Source organism: Meriones unguiculatus, chromosome 11, assembly GCF_030254825.1.
Source record: "Meriones unguiculatus strain TT.TT164.6M chromosome 11, Bangor_MerUng_6.1, whole genome shotgun sequence".
NCBI classification, from domain to species: Eukaryota; Metazoa; Chordata; class Mammalia; order Rodentia; family Muridae; genus Meriones; species Meriones unguiculatus.
Window position 1 is genome coordinate 86,870,039 of NC_083359.1, and position 20,920 is coordinate 86,890,958.

The 20,920-nt window shown below is 37.4% G+C and overlaps 1 protein-coding gene across 8 annotated transcripts in view; it reads right to left on the reverse strand.

Moving 5' to 3' along the window:
• Positions 1–20,920, reverse strand: part of Pou2f1 (POU class 2 homeobox 1) — a 142,491-nt gene that overhangs the window by 44,655 nt on the left and 76,916 nt on the right. For all 8 annotated transcript variants that reach the window (XM_060364613.1, XM_060364611.1, XM_060364608.1 and 5 more), the window contains 5 exons: positions 10,311–10,411; positions 8,548–8,601; positions 6,642–6,761; positions 4,490–4,678; positions 824–950 (listed from right to left, as the gene is read on the reverse strand). In XM_060364613.1, coding sequence (XP_060220596.1) covers positions 824–950; positions 4,490–4,678; positions 6,642–6,761; positions 8,548–8,601; positions 10,311–10,411 — 591 coding nt within the window. The remainder of the gene's footprint in view (positions 1–823; positions 951–4,489; positions 4,679–6,641; positions 6,762–8,547; positions 8,602–10,310; positions 10,412–20,920) is intronic.

A 20,920-nucleotide genomic window follows, 5' to 3' on the forward strand; every position in this document is an offset into this window, starting at 1 on the left:
TTAGTTTTTTTAGTTTATTTTGTTTATTTTATTTTAGTTTATTTTATTTATTTTTATTTTATTTTGTTTATTTTATTTTATTTATTTTTAGTTTATTTTGAGATAGGTTCTCACTATGTAAACCAAGCTGGCCTTAAGCTCTGAGATCCTCCTGTTTCTGAACCCCAAATGCTAGAATTATAGGTGAGTGCCATTACACCTGGCCCAAGTCTGTTCTCTTTGCTGTATCATTTTCTCTTTACAGCCCTTACAAACATAGCTCAGCCTCTATCAGTCACAACATGACCTTGCAAAACTCTTTTGTATTACTAACTCTATTCCTGCCTATTCTAACCTCTCCAACTTTCAGTGTAAATAAGTTTTCTTAATACAAACAGTTAATGTCACTTTTTCTTCTTTAGTTTTTTAAATATACTACAGAAAACTTTATTGGACGATATCAGACAACACTCAAATTCAACCCCACAAAGAACTAGTTAAAAATTTGGAATGGGACTCAGAAAACTACCTTTCCCACTCATCCAGTGACTTGCAAATAAACTGAGCCTTAGAAATGATTAAGCTGTATGATTTCAGCTTAATAAAGTCCTGGGAATTTCATTACTGATCTTTCAGCTCTTAATTTCATTCACCTTCATATATGTAACCTATGCTCCTGATTTAAGGCATCACTTACAGTTCTCATGAATACTGCTAGTCTGAAATAAAAACTGAATAAAAGCATTGCTGGCATGGATACTGTTACGGCAAATGTAGTTAAGGTGTCTGTACACTAAATAAGCAGCTCCACTGCATCACTGATGAGCTTTAGGGAGAGGCTTACCCTGCTGGCCCTGGGGAGTCTGTGAGATGATAAACTGTGCTGGTTGCAAGTTGGTGGTTGGGTGCACCAACACAAACTGTTGCAAGTTGAGATTTTGCTGCTGAAGCTGTTGCAACTGTTGAAGGTCCTAAAAGCTCAAAAGCAAAACACAGATTAGCGAGATCCAGAAATGAAAGCTAGCTTAGTCGTAAGGTTTCTAGGTGATGACTTCTGTGATACCAAGTAACAATGAGACAATACTTAGCTTTTTTTCATGTCCCAACAGTGTGACTTCCAGGACTATGTCAGTGTGTGAGAAACCCTCAGTTCTCAGACCTCAGGCCAGAGATGGCTCAGCAGGTAGAAGTGCTTGCTGTGTAGCACTGAAGACCTGAGTCTGATTCCTAGAACCCATAGTGGAGGAGAGAACTTGCTCCTGAGAATTGTCCTGACTCACACACACAGAAATACCAAACATCAAAACCAAAACCAAAACCCTTACGGCCTCTGCAAGAAGTTATATTTTTGAAGTCATGATAAATATAACATCATGATTATGCTAAGCCCAGTTTTCAATAGTTACTTAAAATTCTTTCAGAAAAAATGAGTACAGAATAAATGTCTACAGTTCTGAGGTGGTTCAGTTTTAAAATTTAGTTTATTATTGTTGTTAGTGTGTGGTGAGGCCTGTGCCAGCCACACATACATGTGCAAGCCAGAGGACAAGTCTGTAAGATAATTCTCTGTCTCCACCTGCTACCACTGAGATAGCTAAGCTTGGACGTCAACTCTGCAATCAACTAAAATGCAAGCAGCTGTGAATGCCTATGGGAGATTTTTTCTTGCTTGGATCACTGGAGGCAGGAAGACCCATGCTAAAACTGAAAGAAAGATGCTTTTGCTTGTCTGTTTGCTCTCAGTTTCTTCTCTGGTTACATCCATCTAGCCTGTTGCTGAGGCATTCCTCTGCTGGTCTTAGAGCGTACTTCTTCAGGAGTCCAACATACAATAAAGACCAGCTGAGACATCCAGTTGCATGAACTAAACAAACTACTGGATTCCTGGACTTTTCTCTAAGACAGCCATTACTGAACTCGCCGGACCACCTGTAAGCTACTCTAATAAATTAGTATGTATTCATTCTGTAAGTTCTGTTCCTTTAGATCTCTAAACAGAGACCAAATGAACTTTAAAAATTAAGTAAGAAAAAGGCTTTTGAATATTTGACCCATTTTTTTTTTCTCTAAAGTAAAAATTGAGAGTTTGGTGAATTCAAATTTCCATCAGTAAATTAAAAGATTTGATTCCTGAAATCTGACACCAGCTTATCCAACTCAATTTAGAAATCAGTGTTAAGTTATTAAAACATTATTCACATAAAAGTCAGATATAACTTAACAATTTGCTCTAGTATTTTACATTTTCAGTGCTTTCATATCAATGATCTAATGTACATTAATTTCAGATAAGGTCTCAGAGTTTAGGCACTAAAGTGATTTATGTGATTAAAAAAAAATAGCCCAGATCAAAACATTATGTTAACACAGATGTCCATTCAGTACTCAACAAATGTGTTGATACAAATGTCCATTCAGAACTAAACACTATGTTGATACAGATGTCCTTGAGTCTAAACACTGTGTTGATACAGATGTTCATGAGTCTAAACACTGTGTTGATACAGATGTTCATGAGTCTAAACACTATGTTGATATAGATGTCCATGCACTAAACACTGTGTTGATACAGATGTCCATGCACTAAACACTGTGTTGATACAGATGTCCATGCACTAAACACTGTGTTGATACAGATGTCCATGGGTACTAAACACTGTGTTGATACAGATGTCCATGCACTAAACACTGTGTTGATACAGATGTCCATGCACTAAACACTATGTTGATACAGATGTCCATGCACTAAACACTGTGTTGATACAGATGTCCATGCACTAAACACTGTGTTGATACAGATGTCCATGGGTACTAAACACTGTGTTGATACAGATGTTCATGAGTCTAAACACTGTGTTGATACAGATGTCCATGAGTACTAAACACTGTGTTGATACAGATGTTCATGAGTCTAAACACTGTGTTGATACAGATGTTCATGAGTCTAAACACTGTGTTGATACAGATGTCCATTCAGTACTAAACACTATGTTGATACAGATGTTCATGAGTCCAAACACTGTGTTGATACAGATGTCCATGCACTAAACACTGTGTTGATACAGATGTCCATGCACTAAACACTATGTTGATACAGATGTCCATGCACTAAACACTGTGTTGATACAGATGTCCATGCACTAAACACTGTGTTGATACAGATGTCCATGGGTACTAAACACTGTGTTGATACAGATGTTCATGAGTCTAAACACTGTGTTGATACAGATGTCCATGAGTACTAAACACTGTGTTGATACAGATGTTCATGAGTCTAAACACTGTGTTGATACAGATGTTCATGAGTCTAAACACTGTGTTGATACAGATGTCCATTCAGTACTAAACACTATGTTGATACAGATGTTCATGAGTCCAAACACTGTGTTGATACAGATGTCCATGAGTCTAAACACTGTGTTGATACAGATGTTCATTCAGTACTAAACACTATGTTGATACAGATGTTCATGAGTCTAAACACTATGTTGATACAGATGTCCATTCAGTACTAAACACTATGTTGATACAGATGTTCATGAGTCTAAACACTGTGTTGATACAGATGTCCATGCACTAAACACTGTGTTGATAGAGATGTCCATGAGTCTAAACACTGTGTTGATAGAGATGTCCATGAGTCTAAACACTGTGTTGATAGAGATGTCCATGAGTCTAAACACTGTGTTGATACAGATGTCCATGCACTAAACACTGTGTTGATAGAGATGTCCATGCACTAAACACTGTGTTGATACAGGTGTCCACGAGTACTAAACACTGTGTTGATACTGATGTCCATGAGTCTAAACACTGTGTTGATACAGATGTCCATGAGTACTAAACATGAGTCTAGTCAGACTCTTGTTACAACTTAAGTGCACATCCCGCCTCCTCAGGGATAGAGACAACTGCTTAGTCCTTAGGACTTCTGCATATGTTAACATACCACTTCCCACACTCCCTTTCCTTTCCTTGGGTTAAAGGATTTCACTTGCTGTCTATTTTGGTCCCATTTTTTACAATCCTAAGTAAAATTTTATTGGCTTTGGCTATTTTATTTGAAAATGGGAAGACTGAAACCCTGTAACATTTCAATGCAGTCATGGTCCTATTCACTCCACAGCAGAAAGATGACTTAACGTCTTTCTCACAAGGTGGCAACACTTACTGTAAACCACAGTAAAGATCTCTTGCCTGCTATAATTAGCTAATTAAGATAAATACAGCAACCCCTTGCCTCAGAAATATGCCAGCTATTACTTGAGAATTATCATTTAACATAAACATTCAGTGAGTCAAATAATCATCTATGTATTTATAATATCAACTCAAATAAGCAAACAAATTCAATGTTCTTGATTGAGGGAAGAAGGATAATGCCTCCTTGAACTACGGGTTCCTTCAGTGTTTAAAGACCTACAGTAGCAACTAGTAGGCTAACAGTATTCAATAAAAATTTCCATTTTCATACTTGGTGGCTGTCCCCATGACCTTGCTCCTTACTCACCTGTGCAATCTGTATGGGCTGAGACAGGGGGATCTGTGTCATGGGCGCGGCAGCAGAAGCTGAGATGGTGGCCCCAGCAGCACTGTGCTGTTGGCTGGCAGAGTGCTGTTGTACTGCAGCAGCCAGGAGTTGGGCCTGGGCTTGTGCCTGCTGTAGTAATAACTGTTGCTGGGCTGGTGTCAAAGTGAGCTAAAATAATAAATAAGGGAAGGATTAAAGAAATGGGGACTGTAATGCAAGCAAACTGCTTTCAGGTAGGTAACTCAAGTGGTATTAAGTCCTTGCTACTCAGTTTCACATGGTTACTATGCAGCTAAATTGCCCACCAATGACCAAACTACTTGTACTGGAAGAGCATTTAATTTAAAGTAGTTCCCACTTCAGACTTGAAAAATCATTCAGACAAGAAAATTAATGGCTTGCACACAAGCAAACTAAGAACCAATGCCAAGAAGATATGCAAAGAAATTTATACCCAACAGCAAGTGATTAGTCAGATAAATGCTGGATATCACCAGGAAGAGAGTTGATAAGGCTCAGCTGCCTCCCCTTAGCTAGAATCCCCACCATATTTCACCATTTCATTGTTTTAAGATGTGACTGAAAAACATGAGCCACACTCGTTTCCTTTCCAAATCTTCCTCCAGGATCCTCCCTCACCCAATCTTCTGTCCAACATCTGTTTGCAGGTTTACACCCTCTTTCCAAGTTGGTGGAAAGAGCCACTCTCTCAAATGCAAATGAGTATGGATACCCAGATTTAACAGGATCTTCAAGGTCCATGACCCTGGAGTCCCAAGTGCATGTCACTACCTTAGACATTAGTCATCAAACTCTGGACCCTGACAATAAAGCAGGAAGTGTATTTAGAAGACATTTAAACTTTCAAAATAAAGTGTTTCAAATATACTTACATCAAAGTAATAGATATGCTGAGCCTTTCTTTTGGTGACATGCTCTGATCAAGAAAGGATCATGTAATATCTAATCTTGTGAACAGTCATTTAATAGCACAGCCTGCTTCTAACCTAACTGGGTCTAATTTAACCAAACAATTTATGCATTAGAAACACAAGAACCAAAGCAAAACTATTCAAAAATCCAATACTTTTCGAAATCTGTGTATGTATATTTGTTTTTTTAATAATATAAGCACATATTAATCACCCCTAGTGACGGCATATTGTAAATAAAGGTGCAACAGTTGTTAAAAGAACTTTCTTCTGCTCAAACACACTAGCCGAAATTAATTACAAAAAATTCTGAAGGTTGATGTGATGTGGATTAATTTCTTTCTTATCATTCCCCTGACTCATTCTCCTCACAAGATAACACATAAGCCTTCAACACTGAAAAATCCAAATAATAACTTAGAACTGAAGTAGCTAAGCAGGTAAAGCTTAAGTCACAGAGAACAATTTGTTAGCAGTGAAAATGAGCTACATTTACTGAAGGCTACATGCCAAGCATTGTTCTTTACATAAACTGCAACGGTACTTTTAATAGATATTATTAATACCTGCACTTAGAAGAGTGAAAATGGAAGTATAGGAAGAAAAAGCAACTAGTCTTTGGAAATGAGTAATTACACAGACAGTACATGAGACCACATATTTTATTTTAGGATATTACAAAGTCACTTCAAAAAAATGCTTTTCTTTATTGATCCACTCTTTAACTATCCTGCAATAATGCAACTCCAATTTTACCATGCATATGTCAATGACTCCCTTGCACAATGAGGCAATGCTATTTATTTTTTCTAAGACAGGGTTTCTCTGTGCAGCCTTGGCTGTCTTGGACTCACTTTGTAGACCAGGCTGGCCTCAAACTCACAAGAGATCCACCTGCCTCTACCTCCCAGAGTGCTGGGATTACAGGTGTACACCACCATGCCTAGCTTAGCAACACAATTTTTAAATGTGGGTTGAAAAGTTAGTTTATTCTGAACATCTGCAGAAGTAACAAAAGAAATCTTGTGAAGTATGACAAAGGTTATTCCTCTACCAGAGCTTCTGCATCCACAAAGTTTCTTAAAGATACAACAGTGCCATTCTGGTCCTGGCTGCAATGAACAATTTTAATGAGATGCAAACCACTGGCAGTTCATACACAGAGAAAGTTTACTACAATTTTCTCAATGAAAACTTACCCCAGTAATCTGTCCCCCAGCCAGCATTAACTGGGTCTGAGGAATGGCTGACTGCACTGAAGGCTGCTGGGAAGGCTGGCTTGACTGCTGCGAATCCCCGGACTCTTCACTAGATTTAGACTGAAGTGGGGTTGGATAGAAAATGAAAGAAAATATCTCAAATAGGTGATTAGGATAAATGTACTTTTAACTCCGTAAATTCAAGAAATATGTGCTATTCAATTTTGGGTTTTGGGGTTTTCTGTCCTTCCTTTCTTACATGCCTTTTCTTTCTGCTGAAGCGCTCTGAAAACTTTTTAATTCTAATTCCAAAAACACTGCAATTGTAAATTTTTAAAAGAAAAAACTAAATTGCTCCTTTACAAATCAGCAAAATCTTTTTCAACAGCAAATCTCCAGTTCAGGCAATGAAGAGGAAGAGGAAGAGGAAGATGAAGAGGAAGAATGCATTTCAAGTCATTTCTATTAGTAGACCCTTCCAATGAGCACTGTGACATATACCTTGTCATACCTTCTTCATCTACTATCTTATAGTTCAATTACTTGACACACAGACCTCTAAATGCAACATCTTCCACCAAGTAATGGATGAGCTTGAAAGAAAATAACAGTCAAGAAACAAAGGTTTTACAGAGCCAGAGAGAGAAATTTTTATGGTAATTAACACTGGTTATGCAGAGTATTAAAATTCCGCATAGATTTGCATATTTCCCACCACCTGTTTGGGGGACTACAGCAAAGCTAATTAACATAAAAGCTCTGATTAATTCTGTCAGTCACTGAAAGATAATTACAGTGCAGGACTGTAAACATTCTGCATTGGAGATATAGCCTGTTTGCCAACATCTCTCTAAGGGATGTTAAGTTTACCATGGCAACCAAGGCAATTTTCTGCCTCCTCTCTTCTCAGAAAGGAAGGTCACATTATCTCCTTTTCTCTCCTTGTTTCCATGTGTTACTAGGTCCATATTCCACAAGATTTTTAGCTGCACTGAAATCAATCTTCTGGAATACTGTTTTTCCTTCTTGACTGTTAGTTTCCCAAACACTACAACGAAGGGCTGACTGTCATGGAGTTGTGCAAAGGACTTGAGCCTTGAATCTTTTGTCTGATGGTTTATAGAAAAAGAAAGAAAGAAAGAAAGCCAGAATTAAGTTCTATTTTATAATTACGACTATCTGACCAACAATTTTGCTTTTCTTTTTCTATGACAATTTTTATAAATCTTTATAAAAAGTATTTTAAATTATGTGTATGTGTGTCCGTGTATGTGCACATGTGTGTAGGTGCCCACAGAGGCAAGAAGAGGCTGTCAGATACCCTGGAGTTGTAGTTCCAGGTGGTTCTGACCCTCCTGATACAGGAACTAAATAAAGGGTAATCCTCTGTAATAGCAGTACATGCTGCTCTTAACCGCTGGGTGATGACCCCAGCGCCCTTTAATCTTATTTCTGTTTAGGGTAGAGAAGACCATTTACAATGTTATCAGTGTCTTTATTTAACTACAAAACTGAGCCAAGGAGGCTGTGACTTGCCAAAAGGTCATATAGCTATGATTGGTACAATGAGACTCGAAACCCAAGCTTTATTCAGTGTTTCATGAAAAATGATAGTCTGGCAAGCAAAAAGATACTTAAGGTGTTCCATCTTGTGTTCAGAACGTGGTCCTCAACTTTAGCATCTAAACTCTGAAAGTGGACTTTACTTGTCCACCTCTGGCTCTCATATTAAGCTGACTGTCATTAATAACAATTATTACCACGTGGATATAGCAATAAAACTGCAGAAATAATAAATTAATAAGCACTACCAATTTGAAGTGGTTCCTATTCTAAATTACATGCTCATTAGAGGAAATTATGGAAAACTAGAAACTATGACCCATGTATTCACATCCCAGTTTACCTGTACATTTAAAGACTGAGCAGCAGCCTGTAAACTTGTCCCAGCAAGCTGGACCTAGGAGGGAAGAAATCAATGGATGCAATAACCTAAAATATTGTCATTCATCAGTAGAGGGTATCATCAAGAAAGTCTTCAAATACTAAGTGCATACCACTGAGTTAGAATTGAACATACAAAGATTTTGGGAGGTTAAAACTTTACATACAAACTCATGTTTCCCACACCTCAACTATAAAACTGAAGAAATTATTCTGAATTAGCACTTTCACTAAATGAGTAGTATCAGGCAGGCCACACTTGCTCTGGGTAGGTATTACTTATTTAAAATTCTATTTGAAGTCATAAGTTGTTTAGGGTCTAAAAACATAACATATCTTTCATATTGTTTTAAAGAACACATAAAGCCAAACTATCTACATGAATTATTTTTATCATTATGAACAAAAGAACTAGTTAAGAGAATCTATCTTATAAGCCATACATGAAAATTTTAAGTAAATATTAATTTATATTGATATTAAGTAAGTCCAATAATTAGAATAATAATTAAGGAATATTAATATATGCTATTTAAAATAAATTATCTGTCTTAGTATTCAATATTCTTATTTTTAAAGTTCAAATCATGGTCATATTAAAGTAAGGACGGACATGCAATTAGAAAAGTATCATTTGGCAATCGCGATAGCAACCTGATTTAGGAGAGTCATCATCAGATCATCTAACTAATGGCCACATGAGAATAAGATATTTACATGTGTCCAACTATTTCTACACAAATGCTGAGAATTACAAAGGGTAAAACTTCAAAGGGAAATTAAATGATAAGAAGGCATGATTAGAGGTTTCAGTAATTAGATTTGCAGTCTCCTGCAGGAGCAGGTATCCTGAATCTGAAATAAGCTAATTATGACAAGAAAGCAGACAAACCCAAACTGAGGAAGCTTCCTGAGTATTTAGTTTATGCACTTAAAAAAGTTGTATTTTTTTTAAAAATGTTAAAATTAAAAATCCGACCATATATATGGATGGACTTTATTGTCTCCTACTATCTTGCAGCCCCTCAAAGGCTAACTAACATCTTGAAAGTAAAGACTAAGAGAAAAGAAAGATTAAAATGGAATGGTGGTAGTAAAAACAAAGACTATAAAAGCTATTGTAAAAGGATTCTGGCACTAGTTAGACATAGATGCAGAGAATTATAAACCATTCCAACCTGGCTTCATTTAAAAACCAACGTTGAGGATAGTTTCCTAGAATTTCACCTATTTTCAAGTAGAGGACCTTTTTTTTTTTTTTTTTAAATAGTTTGGTAGTCTAACATTTTCATAAAAACAGTGGAAATGTAAATTAAATGAACAGAACCCATGTTCTACTTTAGATTGGAGGAAAATCATGCAGTACCAGGATAGGAAGTTAAAACTTGTTTCTTAAAATCTGTAGTGAAGTTAACAGTCAAGCATGGCGCTAAATGACAATGGTTTCAGGACAGTGGCAACTGTTAGTTTTAAAGACTCTGGTATTTACTAGCATCACTTAGCCAGTGCAGATTCTAGGTCACAGAACAGTGACCTAGGTGTTATGTTATGTCCCATTCAACAAAAATTTATTTTTCACATAGTTGTAAAGTCAATAGCTATGCAGAATCTATTAATTCCACATAAATCATTTAGTAGGAGAATCACACATGATTTGAAATAACTTCCCAGATTTTTACGTCTCTATAAAAGCATTCTCAGTTCTGGCTGGGTAAAACAGTCTACCTGGTGAAGATGTCCAAGGAAAGCCTGGGCCTGGGCTGTTGAGATTGCTCCTCCAACAGGCACGGGCTGTTTCTGAAAGTCCAGGCCATTGGTCTGTGTGCCTGGAAAGCAAGCACAGTAACTACTAAGTGAAATAAATAATTCAAATGAAGCAAAGTACTAAACTTCAGTTATCAGCATTCATTACGAACTTGTTTTGAATAATTACTTTCTAAATATCTTCAGATGAAGAGATTCAGAAAAATGGAAATTGACCATCATGGGTGAAGAGCCAGAAACTCTGTAGGAAAGGAGGCAAAAAGAATGTAGGAGCCAAAAGGTGGGGAGAATTGTTGTGAAATGCTGTTTTCTGGATGTGAAATGGCTATGGCACTCATGAACTCACAGCACCTGCTTAAGACCCCCACAAGATCAAGCCAAGCAAAATTGTAGCATAATAGGGAAGAACTATCCACACTCCATCCCCTAATGAGTAGTCATTGGCAGCTGACAGTTGCTGCAGGAGGGAAACCCAATCTATTTTAAGGGTATTCTACTATTATGTTTCCTGTGCTCCAGCTGACAGCCACAAACCCATACATATATGGGCAACACTATTTGGACAGTGAGTTATTAAGACAAAACACACATGTACACGCACATGCGCGCACACACACACACACACACACTCACTCAAAAGAAGTTAGGAGGGGGATCTATTAGGGAATATGAGGGGATGTGAAGGAGGGAAATAGGGGATGGATATGATGATATTTTATTATATACAACTATGAAATTCCCTAGAATAAAGAAAAATTGTAACTAAAAAGAGGAAATAAAATAGTGGTGGTTTGAATGAGTATCGCCCCCATAGGTTTATACATTTGAATACTTGGTTCCCAGTTGGTGCAACTGTTTGGGAAGGATTGGGAGGGGTGACCCTGTTGGAGGAGGTGTGTCACCGGGGGTGGGCTTTGAGCACTCAAAATCCCATGTCACTCTCTGTTAGCCCTTTCTGCCTCTCTTGGCCTTGTGGTTGTGGTTATCGTTTTAAGATGTGAGCTCTCAGCTACTGCAGCAGCATCATGCCTGCCTGCTACCTCATGTTCTGGCATGATGGTCACAACTCATCCTCTGAAACTCTTAAGTCCCCAATAAATTTTCTCCAGTAAGTTGCCTTGGTCCTGGTGTCTTAGCATGACAATACAGCAGTAACTAAGACAAATAACTTCTCTCCAGAAGTAGAACAAGTATGTAACACCAACAATACTTAAAAGGAGACAAAAATAAAACAATGAGCATCGTAAGAGTTACTGAATACACAAATACAGTGATTGGAGCAACCACGGTTGAACCTGGCATCATTTATGATGGCTTTTAGGAAGAGATCATTTTTACTGTTGCAAAAGGTAGAGACGATCCTAAGAGAGGGTCTCAGGCTATCTTCTACTCTCAATACACTGAGTTTAGAGTAGTTCGCTTGTATGGAAGAAATCACTGGTGACTTTGTGAGGAGCAAGAAGGACTTACTACTGATGCAAACACTTTAATGAGAGCAGTCTAATAGTTAAACCACCCTTTATATAAATAAAACAAAACAGTTGTAATGGTCAATATAAAAGTACAGATTCCCATATATATCTTCCCCCCCTCCCACAGGGCCTCACAAAGAGCCCAGTCTGGCCTCAAACTCATGACTTTCCTACCTTAGCAAAGTGCTGGGATTACAAACGAGTGCCACCACAACTAGCTTCACTATTTCTAAAACAGTGCCAATGTTCACCATTACATACCCAATTTTCACAGAGTCCATCCAAACCCTACACACTGATTCTATATTTGGTTCCCATTTGAAGTGATAGCAAGCCCCTTATACATTACAAAGCACCAAATAACAAGAGAACGATTTCCAGTGTCCTGGGTACAGGAGACTACTGTTAATAGTATTAGTACTGAGTACTGTTTAATTGCTATGGCTTTGACTCTTGAGGGGGTGGGAGGAAGGTATATAATTGTACTGTAAATATTTTAATCCATAAAAATATTAGGGTATGCTGGCACCTGAAAAACCTTTCTGGCTAGGAGAGACTGCCTCTCTTAGGCCTAGTGAATACTTAGCATTGAAATGATTCAAACTAGTCAACTCTAGATTCTTTTTCCTGGCCTGCCTTGCATTTCCTATGGAAAATCCAACAAAGGTGGTGGTCTAAATTTTTCTCTCATGTTTTTTTTTTTTTTTTTTTACTTCTAACTACCTGTCATGTATGTCTCCTGTCTCCAGCATCTGTGAGTATAATAAACTTTGCTTTTCTGAGCCTTCACTTGTCTTTTTTTGTACCTATAATTGACTGACTATCAGGCACAAGAATAGAAGACAGCATTCCAAAGTACAAAGAATACTTAGATAACCATGCAGATATATAGAGAAATGTAAGATGCAAAGACAGGTAATTTCTTTTAATAAGATATTTATGACATTGTAAGATGAGAGCAGAAGAAAGATATTACAGGGAAATTATTCTTGCTAAAGTAGGATAAAAAGAAAGGTGGTCTAACATACATAGCCCAACTGAATTTGGTCTGGGCTGTTATGAAGAGAGAGTGATGTTCTGAGGCAAAATCAAGTAATACTTGGGTTTACATGCTTGGAAGAACTGGAAAAAAGAAACAGGAGTTTATGCATTGGACTCTTGGTCAGTGAATCATGTAAGATGATTAATATTAGACACACAGAGGTCTAAAGACCCTAAAAACACACCAAAGTCATCTAGAGTACATCAAGAAATGACGGGCCAGAACCAGAGGTTCTGTAGAATAGCATTACCAAGCTGAATCTTTGGAATCTCGTATCCAAAGCTATTTAATAATGTATACAGAGGAAAAACAGATTGAAGACAAACAGGCAATTAGAAAGCAAGGGAGTAGGAAAACCCTTGATTCCAGTGTCTCAAAGAGCTAAGGGGAGACTTTCAAGGATAGGGAAGTTTTATCTGTCAAATTCTACAGAAAAATATCAAAGCACCAAGAAACAAATTAATCTGAAGAAAATAGAAGACAGTAATAAAAGTAAGACCAATACTTAATGAAACTGGGAAAACAACACACAACAGAAAAATACAACCTTGATTGTTTCAAAGGAATCCTAACTTACGAGTTTCTGATAAAATAAGAGAATAAAGGGAATCAAGTAAAGAAGTTAAGGACAGCAGAAAAGGCATATTTCAACTGCTGCAGGACTGGGGAGGTGCCTAAAGACCCGAGTTTGGCTATACAGAAGCTACCTAAAAATCAGACATAGTAGCAGATACCTGTAATTCTGACAGGAGAGCCCTCAGACGCTTGTAGGCCAGCTACCATGGCATGACTAGCACTGAACAAGAGATCCTTTCTCAAACTCAGCTGGAGGTAAAGACTAGAGTCTGTCCTCTGACCTCCACATGTGACCTCCATATGCATACAGATAATAACAGAACTTCATAAACCGCTTCAGCTAATAAAACTGAAGCACAGACATGGATAACTCCCCAGAAAACAGAATTTATCAAGGCTAACTCAAGAAGAAATAGAAAATGTAAGAATCTTACATTTAAAGAAACTGAATTGGTAGGCCCCCCCCAAAAAAAACCCCTCCCAAAGAGAACACAATGTCTAGATAACTTTACTAAGAAATGATTCCAAAAGTTCAATGAATAATTATTTCAAATCATTTACACATTTACCCCAGAGATCAGTATCAACAGAACAAAACACAAAATACTTTCTATCTCATTCACAGAAGTCAGCATAATCTGGAGACCATGATCTGGCAACTATAAGTATAAAAAAAAGAAAAGAAAAACAAAAAACAAGCCAGTTTCATTCATAAACACAGTCAGAAAAAAGACAGAAAAAGAAGAAATATGTGGGAATATAGAATGAAGACTGTGACAGAGATGAGCCCGAGGACAGTTACAAGGCCAAGGCCCAGGCCCAGCTAAGAGATATTTGGATTAAGTTTAAGAATTGCTGCATCTCTCTTGAAGTTCTGTCTCTCCTCAGAAGCAGCAAGGAGGGACCCAATATGCCATGATTCCCTCCCCCAATTAGGAGGTCCCAGCACTGAGCTCTGAACTCACTTCAGCATCTTCCATTTTCGGTACGTCAGTTTTCCTTTCTGCTTCCTTCCCCTTGAATTAGAAGCCATAAATCTATACCTTTTCTTTACTACAAAACTGTATTTCGTACTTCTCTAACATTTGGTGAGCAACAAGAGAAATAAAAGTGAGCCAACAAACACCATATAGATGATTCTCCAATCTGCTATGCTTGGTCAGAGAAGTGAGACTACAGGGTACATTAGGACGATTTAATTTATATGACATTTTAGAAAATGGTAAAACTGGAAGAGTCCAAGAAAATAAAAAAAGAGGAACTGGAGACACACCACTGCTTCGGTAGAGCCCCGCTCCACTCCGCGGCTTGAGTGGCGCCAGCACCTTCCTTTTTTCCTTTCCTCTCAATGTCATCTCCAAAGCAGTACAGGAGACTCATTTTTACCCAGGATTATAATTATTATTATTGGTAGGGGACAGATAGCACTCTTGTTTATTCCACTCCTGTTGTCATTCTTCACAAGTAAAAATGGAAATCTGTATCCTCTGAACATTACCTAAGAATGTGTAAATCAGAGCATTACATATCATATAGGTGGGTGAGAGGGAGAAGGGCGAGCAATGCCGGAGCAGATTTTAAGGTGATGATACTGTTATCAGGAACAGACACAGGTGCTGCCATCTTCTCTGGCCCTGAAAGTCACAGGTATTATTCACTAAATTCTGGGATTTACTTTCTTTGGGATGACTTTAGGGGCCCAACTAACTATAAATAATCTTCCCCAAATTTTAACTCCTTTTAAACCTGTTTTTATTTTTTCTTAGCACACAAAATCACTACTTAACAAATAACATTAATAGTTTCCAAACGGATCATTCCATTGAGAAATTAAACTTAGATTAATCTCTTCAGGACATATGACACTTGAAATAGAAAGTTTCTTTTTTTTTCCCTAACGTTAGATTATTTTTCTACATACGTAAGAATACATGTGTTACTGTGAGTGTCAGATCCAACATCAGAACTACACAAATCACAACTAATTCAATGTAAAAATATATGTAGAGTTGAAAATTTTTCTAATCCTAGAAATACTTGCAAAAATTCCCTACTTTCAAAAGAACAAAAATGATTTGTTCTGAAAACCCAAGCCCTGGAAAAAATACGCATTTATAACAAGATACCGTTTCTCTCGGGTCTGAGGAGTACTACCAGTCTAGTCCACTTGCTTGCTCCTATCCCCATTCTGTTAGTGACTCTAGGAATGTGCAGATACACATTACATATATTTCACCTATTCTGAAACCTTTGCTTCTAGTAACAATTAATAACATAGTTTTTAAATTAGAAATTCCATCTAACTTGCAGATATGAGATGTCTTTTTTATGTGAAAATTGGAGCATACCTAAAATGCTATATAACCTTTATTTAATATACCTAATGTAATGAGGACTCAATGCAACAAATACTGACAAGAGAGTTATTCAGCTATTTTCCTACACCTTAACCATTGAGTGTTCATCCCTCAAAAGAGGAGGGGAAACACTTGGCTTTTTGAAAAGGTAAGCCAGGTGCCTGGCAGTGAGACAGAGATGTAATCTGCCACAATCCCCAGGGCCTGACACAGAAAGAGCAATGACAAGCCCAGAGGTTCAGGAGGAAGGAGAGTCAGCTCAGGTGGTGCAGTGCACAGAAAAAAACAATGTTGCTCTCCACTGCTTGAAGCAGATCACACAACTGAACACAGCCCTGAGCCTGAGGTCTACAAGTGGATCCAACTTCCCAGGCCACCCACTGCCATTCACTGCCATAGAACCCGAAAACTCTGAAGCTCCAGGAGTTTATTCGATATCCACCACGACATGCTTTAGCAAGTGATTACTTTTAGGTGTTCAAAATGTAAACACAGGTCCACCGCCTACTGTTGTAGCTTCCCACACTGCCAAACCCAGGGACAATGACTTCAAAACAGAGCAGTACTCACCTCAGGGGGTATGAATTGCAAGGCTTCTGGAAAGTGGTGGGACTGGCCCAGCCCACAGATTACAAAGCTTGGGCCACTGGTATGAAAGAAGGCAAAGAAATGAAGAGAAGCTAGCTCTAGCAGATACTGTCCCGCCTGTGCTCAGTACCAGCATAAGCCACACAAAAGATAAGGACGAAATCTGCCTGACTCTCTCCTCAACCTCTCCCTGCACATGTAATCAGCCATCTTCAATGCTAGAGGACCCAGCTCTCTTTTTATTCCACTCCTAACCAGTTTTTTTTACATCATCATATTCTAAATGTTTTATTTTATATTTCATTTCATGCACTTTCCTTATATACTTTGTATGGTTTCTCTCACTGCCTCACTGCTGGGCAATCATTTTTCTTTTACTTAATCCCTTTCTTTGTCCTGTGTTTCCATTTCGATCTCTACTAAACGTTCAGTAGCATTTTTATTGTTGTTCACTTCTCATTTTATCTTTTCTGATCTTCCCTAACCATAATACTCACCTTCAATCTCTTTTTTTTTATTTAACTTCTTCTCTACTCTATTTTCACCCTTTTTCTTATCTTATTTATTTATATTTCCATATTTATCCTGAAAATTTGTTTAGTGCATTCTAAATTAGTTTTTCCATTGTCTACTTAATGCTCAGTGGTTATAGACTGATGGGCTTTAACTGACTTTTAAGTGTATTTTTGTCTCTTATGCAGTCTGATGTTGATGCTATGATAAGTTTGTTTCCTCCTCACTGAATGATGTTGGGGATTGATCCCCAAGATCAGGCTCAACAATAAGACTCCTTAATAAAACTTGAAGAGATGTCTAAGACAACAGATACACAAAGCACAACCCAGAAACACAAAAACTACGAAAAAGTGAGGCAATATTACTTCTCTAAAGGATCCTAACTAACATAATTACTGAATTCAAAGACAGTGAAATCAGTAGAATTTCCAAAGTTCACTAAATAAAAATGAACAGTAACTTCGAGGAAGACAAAATCAAGCAGACAAATTTAGTCCAGTCTCTGGAGAGTTGGCAACATAAAAGAAAAACCCAGCAAAGCAGAGGAGAAAGAGAGCAGTATGGGAGAAAGCAAGCACTGTGAAAAAAATTTCAACGAAAAAATTGAGACTGAGAAAACAGGAAAAAAAAATGTCAGAAGTGAAAAACTCAACGAACCAAATCACAACCAGTAGAAAATATTACCAGTGGAATCAACCAAGCAGAAGTCAGATTACGAGCAGAGAGCAAGACTGAACACTATACTGAAACATCAGCGTGGCATGAGCATGTGGGAGGTAGGGACCCATGCAATAATCCCAACAGTCCACAGCCCCGAGGAACTAGTAAGAGACCAAACCTAGAGGGGTAACAACTGAGACTACCCAGTAAAGGCAGAGCACTTCATCTATAAAATTACAGCAGAAAACATCTCAAGTCCAGAGAAAAACAGGCATGAAGAGAGAAACACACCACTACAACTTTTATAGTCAGATGTTAAAACACAAACCAAACAAACTACTTAAAATTAAGGGGGAAAATGCCAACTTATCTACAAAGTCAAAGATATCAGGGTAGTATCTGATATCTTGTCAGCAATCTAATAGCCAGGGAAGGATGGAATGACATATTTCAACTCCTGCCAGCTAAGAATGCTAAACAGAGCAATGCAATACAGGCATTTCAGGATAAGCACAAACTACAACAGTTATGTCAACCAAGCTAGCACTATATAAGATACATAAAGGAATATTATATACAGAGAAGAAAGATACACAGTAAACCAGAAACCTTACTAGTAAGGGAGAAAGAAAAGAACAAATAATCCAGGTGACCAGAAAAACAACCAATCAAATCAGTAAACATTTCTCAGAATCAACCTTACATGTAAATAACATCAACTCACCAACAGACTGGCTAACTGGATCAGACTATTGTTGCCAAGAAACATATTATATACAGTTAGACACAGACTGAGAGTTATAGGATGGAAGTCAGTTAATCAGGTGAATAAAAGTAAAAAATAAGCTTGGTGGAACTGGTCTTAAATCTAGTAACATGGACTTCAAAACAGAATCACAAAAAAAGGCCACTTCATGCTAGCTAAATATTCCATCAAGAACACACAACAATTGTAAACATACATGCATAGAATATAGGACCTCCCAATTTTATCAAATAAACACTAATGGGTATAAAAGGGCTGATAAGCTCTGACAAAATAAACACGGGCAACTTTAATATTCTATTCTCATATTTTTTAAACTATTATTATTATTGCTGTTGTTGTTATTTAGTTTTTTGAGACAAGGTTTCTCTGTGTAGCTTTGGCTGTCCTGTACTTCCTTTGTAGACCAGGCTGGCCTCAAACTCACAGAGATCTGCCTGCCTCTGCCTCCCTGAGTGCTGGGATTATAGGAGTGTACCCAGCTTCTATTTTCAGCTTTACGTAGGTCATCCAATCTAAAAGTCAAAAAGAAGTTTTAGAGTTAAACTACGTCATAAATTAAATGGGCTTAACAGATATGTACAGAATATTCCTTACAAAAGTAGCCTTAAGTTAAAGTAAGCCTTAACAAATAAAAAAGGAGCTAAAGTAACTTTTTGTGTCTTATCCAATCAAATGGAAATAAAACCATCAGCAGCAAGAGAAACTATGGAAACTATACAAGTATTTGGAAACGAAAAAATAAATTGCCTTTCTGGTTTGTTTTTAAGACAAGGTTTCTTGCAACTCAGGTTGGCTGAGCCTTTGCAGCTATTGGACACAATACTGCTATGGGGCTCCTTCATCTGCCAGCCCTTTCAATGATGGGGCTGTGATGGGTCCTTCTTTCAGCTTAGTCTACTCTCTTCCTCGAAGGAACTCCCTTTTTAGGACCCTTCATACGCAGGGCTCCTTCTTCTGGATCCTACTGCTCTCTTTATCTTGTACTTCCCCTTCAAATACTACAACATTCTCTGAATATAACATTTTCAGAGCTGAAAGTATCACTTTATATTCCACTCCTCTCCTGGGCAGTCCCTCCTCAAAGCATTGCATCACGCCCCAGCCTCATACCAATACAAGTCTTCATTTTAGATTCCAATCTTTCCTTGTTTTTTATTTTACTCCCTCAAAATCTCCTCACTGGCCACCTCCTCTCACCCCCAACACTGCCTCATTAAATTTGACTCTCAATTTCTATGGCCAATTCTTTAGGCCAGGATGCTATATAATAACAGGTTTAACCGAAAGAGCAATGGAGTCTAGATTTTTGCTTCAAGCAAGATGTAAAATATAACATGGATGGAAATTTCTTTTATAAAGAAAATTTTTTTTTATTCCTGTTGGAAAACAAATTGTGAAAAATGACATCAAGCTAAGCAGTCCTTTAAGGAAGGAGAAAGTTACAGACATTTTCTGATAATTTGTGCCTACAAATCTTATTAGTATTATACACTTTAGTTAGTAATGAATTAAATGGACACGACTTTTAAAATTCTAAGTTTGTTAGCGGGCTATCTCTTGTTAAAAAATGAATTGCTTTCTCGTTCACTTACTATAAAAGTATAATCAAAATTCAGCACCATCGTTATTTATTTGTTTGTTTATTTGTTTGGACAAGGGGCTCTCTATAGCTCTGCTTGTTCTGGAACTGGCTATGTAAAGTCTAGGCTGGCCTTGAACTCACAGAGATCTGTCTGCTTCTGCCTCCCAAGTACTGGGTTAAAAGTGTGCACAATCAAACCAGTGCCACTATTCTTTAAAGTTCAGTAATTGTAGCTCCTTTGCTGTTTGCCACATGTGCACATGGATAGAACCACAGCAAATCTCTCAATATGTAGTGGTAAGAACCTCTTAGAAACAGTATGTTTTGAGTGAGACCTAACAATTAAGCACTAGAGGTTTTTGATGTCTGCTTTTAGAGCAAAAGAACAGAGTAATCTATGCTTAACTCTGCTCTCAAGGCTCTCTGGAAGCTCTCCAGCCACTTTCAGAACATTTGTTCTGAACAGTGGTTCACAGAACAGTGGTTCTCAACCTTCCTAATGTTGCAGCAGTTTCTTATGTTTGCTAAGCCCAAACAACAACAACAAAAAAGTTGCTACTTCATAACTATAATTTTGCTACTGTTATGAATCACAATGTAAATATTTTAAGAGACAGAAGTTTGTCAAAGGGGCTATGACCCACAGGTTGAGAACCACTGCCATAGAATTTCCTACTATTTAAAACTTTACTATGAAAGTACTCCAATAAATACTAGTATTGGGATTTCAATTTGGGGGCTTGTAAAAGTATCTTGTCAATGAAGAATGTAGTTCACACAATAAAATAGGCAATAAACATTATGTTACTATTAATAATGATGAATGAAAAATATTAGAAATAGCCCCTACAAAAAAACCTAAATTCAAAGGAAAGATAGTCCAGAATCTGAAATCTGTAATTGTACTGGTTAGGTTTTATGAGAATTTCATCTGAAAATGTTTCCAAAGTTCAGACTGAAGGTATCAAGTTCTTAAATTATTAAAGAACAGCAGTTATATCCACTAATG